General features: G+C 46.1%; 1 protein-coding gene across 1 annotated transcript in view; it reads right to left on the bottom strand.

Moving 5' to 3' along the window:
* The window catches only part of JAM2 (junctional adhesion molecule 2), a 50,960-nt gene that overhangs the window by 9,789 nt on the left and 38,405 nt on the right, over positions 1 to 2,766 (bottom strand). Inside the window, exon 5 of the mRNA XM_015560675.1 lies at positions 1,856 to 2,058. Within this exon, the coding sequence (XP_015416161.1) occupies positions 1,856 to 2,058 (203 nt within the window). The remainder of the gene's footprint in view (positions 1 to 1,855; positions 2,059 to 2,766) is intronic.

The raw sequence follows: 2,766 nt of genomic DNA, 5'->3' as shown, positions 1-2,766 counted from the left end.
ACCAGGGATTGGAGGGTCGTGGAGAAAAGTTCAGAGGTGACTTAACATGCAGCCTCTAGAGGGGCTCTCAAGAGATCGGGAGACACATGTAACTCAACTCTTGACGGCCTGACTCATGTGGTTAGGAAATGCAGAGGGCGTGGAGAAGGGAAGTTGAAGGTGGAGGGAAGGAGGGAGGGAGGGCGGGAAGGAGAGAGGGAGGGAAGAGGGAGTGAATGCAGTGGTGCCTGGACTCGGTAGAGGACCCCACAGGTCCAGCACAGAGTGGGAGAGGGTGCTCGGAATCATTCCTTCATGCTCCTGTCACACCTCAGTCCGGCAGCGGTCACTGCTTAGCCGTGAGAGCCAAGAACCTTTAAGAAGCACGTGCTCCTGGCCTTTGCTCTTCATGCAACGGATGTCCCTAAAAATAGCCAAGGTTCTTATTAACCCTTTTCCTCTCTCACTTTTCTCTACTCACTACCCACCCACTCTCCCTTTCTGTAGACTTCAGCGTGGTGGGATGAAAGTGTTTCCTCGTTTATTTTAACTCTACGGAAGCATCTCTCTCTCCCCCAAAAGTCAGAATACGTCAACAATATTCGCCATGAGCTCAAGGCCGAGGGTGCGTCTAAACAATCAGTTAGACTAAAACAATGATCTTCCAACACATGACAACCGGTCACTAAAAGGAAGTCACCATCACCAGTACACTGGTATCTTGGTTGCTGCTCATTTCTCAAAAACTAAGCCGGTTCTGCCCTTGACATCACAAGATACTTCAAGGGTAACTGAGGAAAGTGAATGTTATCATCTGAGACTTGCCTTGGGGCTTTTATCACCTGCTCTGAGAAAAAATAAACTGGAAAAGTAAATATAGCGAAGTGTGATGGCAAGTTTCCTGCCCAGTTTCACCAGGACCTGCTGCCTCACCCTACTGACACCCAGGGGGCCTTCCTCAAGGGGTAGCCACATCCATTGATATGCTTGTTATTTAGCCAATTTATCGATGTAATTTTTATTTGCCAGAGGAGCTAGTTTTTAAATGTTATAATGCACTCGTAGGTTGAAGGCATGAAAGGAAACATTATACCTTCCTTTTAAAATCCATCAAAATTATGATTACCGGGCCTTTAAGATTTTTTGATAATGGTTGTGGTAGTAACTCCACAGTATGGGAAAGCAGACATTTTAAAACTGACAAATTAAATTTTGGGAATGAAAAAGAAAGCTTCAAGCTTAATGATCTTGATTTGGACTTCCCATCTCTACCTTACAGGTCAGAGACAAAAAGGTAAAAATACTTAATTTTTAAATGTCATTAACTTGAAAGAGTTTGTTAGGTTGCCATTAGTGTTCCTAGAAAGGTGAAATTTTCCATCAATGAGAAAATCTAAAGTCATAGATTCTTAAATCACTGATACAGATCATACAATTGTTGATGATCTAGTTATGGAAGAGTTTAATGACCCAGACATCCTATCATAGGTTGGCAATGCTATTCCTACACGGCTGGCACTGGGGTAAGGGCACCCCCCTCTCCCCACGCCAGAGTTTCTGTGCATTGTAAATACTACCTTTCCAGGCCAGGAGGGCAGCTGGGGTGAACTACCTGGTCCGTCTTCATGGATCAACCTGCTCTGTCCCAGGTCACTGTGTGCTCAGCTCCCCGGTCGTCTGTTGTCTTCCCATCTCCAGTCCCAGTCCTTCCCCACCCTTCTCTGGGCATGTACCCCCATCATTCCTTCTGCCCTCTCCTCTCTCCACTTGACAAGCAATGATATCAGCCCTCTATTCTACACCACTTTAAGTTCCAATTATTTTTTCCCCTCCAAATGCCGAACAGTTATTGGGCCAAGGCTTGCCATGCCCTCACCAGAGTTCCAGACTTCGTATTCACTGTGTAAGAGCTGTTGGTGATTTGGGCATCGAGCTTGGGGTTCCCAAACAGGCGGGTGCCGTCCTTAAACCACGTGTATGTAGGAGCCGGGTTCCCTTCTTTGTCTTGACAGCGCAGCTCCACCACGGTTCCACTCAGAACAGAACTGGGGACTTCACATGTTGGAACTCCTGGAGCCACTGAGGGACGGGAGTCAAATGGTATTGGTTATTTATAAGCCAAACAAGGATTTTAACCGCCAGGAGAGGATTGATCAGACATCTGTAAGTGAGACTGGCTACTTGTTCAAAAGACCTATGGCCTTCCTTCACGGGCACATAGCTAGACCACATTTGTCGGCTTCCTAGCTGCCTGATGGGATCATGTGCACGAGTTCTGTGCCATTTCCAGGCCTGCTCCATAAAGGCCTCCTGCACGACTCTCCATTCATTCACTCCCCCACCCCCTCCCACTACCAAGTAGGTGTCAACACCCATGGTGACCTCAGAAAGCTGTGTTTTGATGATGGCAGATCTACATTAGGTTGGGTCTCCAATAATAATCTCATCAAGTAGAACTATATGACCCCACCACTACAATCTCTGCCCCAACCATTCAGACTTGACCTCCTTGAGAAACTTCTATTATGTTAAGCCACTCGCTGAGAGTACTTTTCTGTTATAACCGCAAGCATGATGTTAGCAGACAACTATTCTTCAGATGAACAATTTCTACTTTCTCCCTCACCAATTGTTTTAATGTTTTATTACCAACTGTATTCAAAAGAAATCAAACGTGAGTGTATTTTTTCAGGCTCAGTACTCAAACTAATATTCTATTCTGGGCCGGGCTGGTGTGGCTCAGTGATAGTGTCGACCTCTGAACCAGGAAGTAGGTGACGGCTCAAT

Source organism: Myotis davidii, unplaced genomic scaffold, assembly GCF_000327345.1.
Source record: "Myotis davidii unplaced genomic scaffold, ASM32734v1 scaffold175, whole genome shotgun sequence".
In the NCBI taxonomy this organism is placed as follows: Eukaryota; Metazoa; Chordata; class Mammalia; order Chiroptera; family Vespertilionidae; genus Myotis; species Myotis davidii.
Note: the sequence above shows the minus strand (reverse complement) of the source record. Positions and strands in the feature narration are given on the sequence as shown.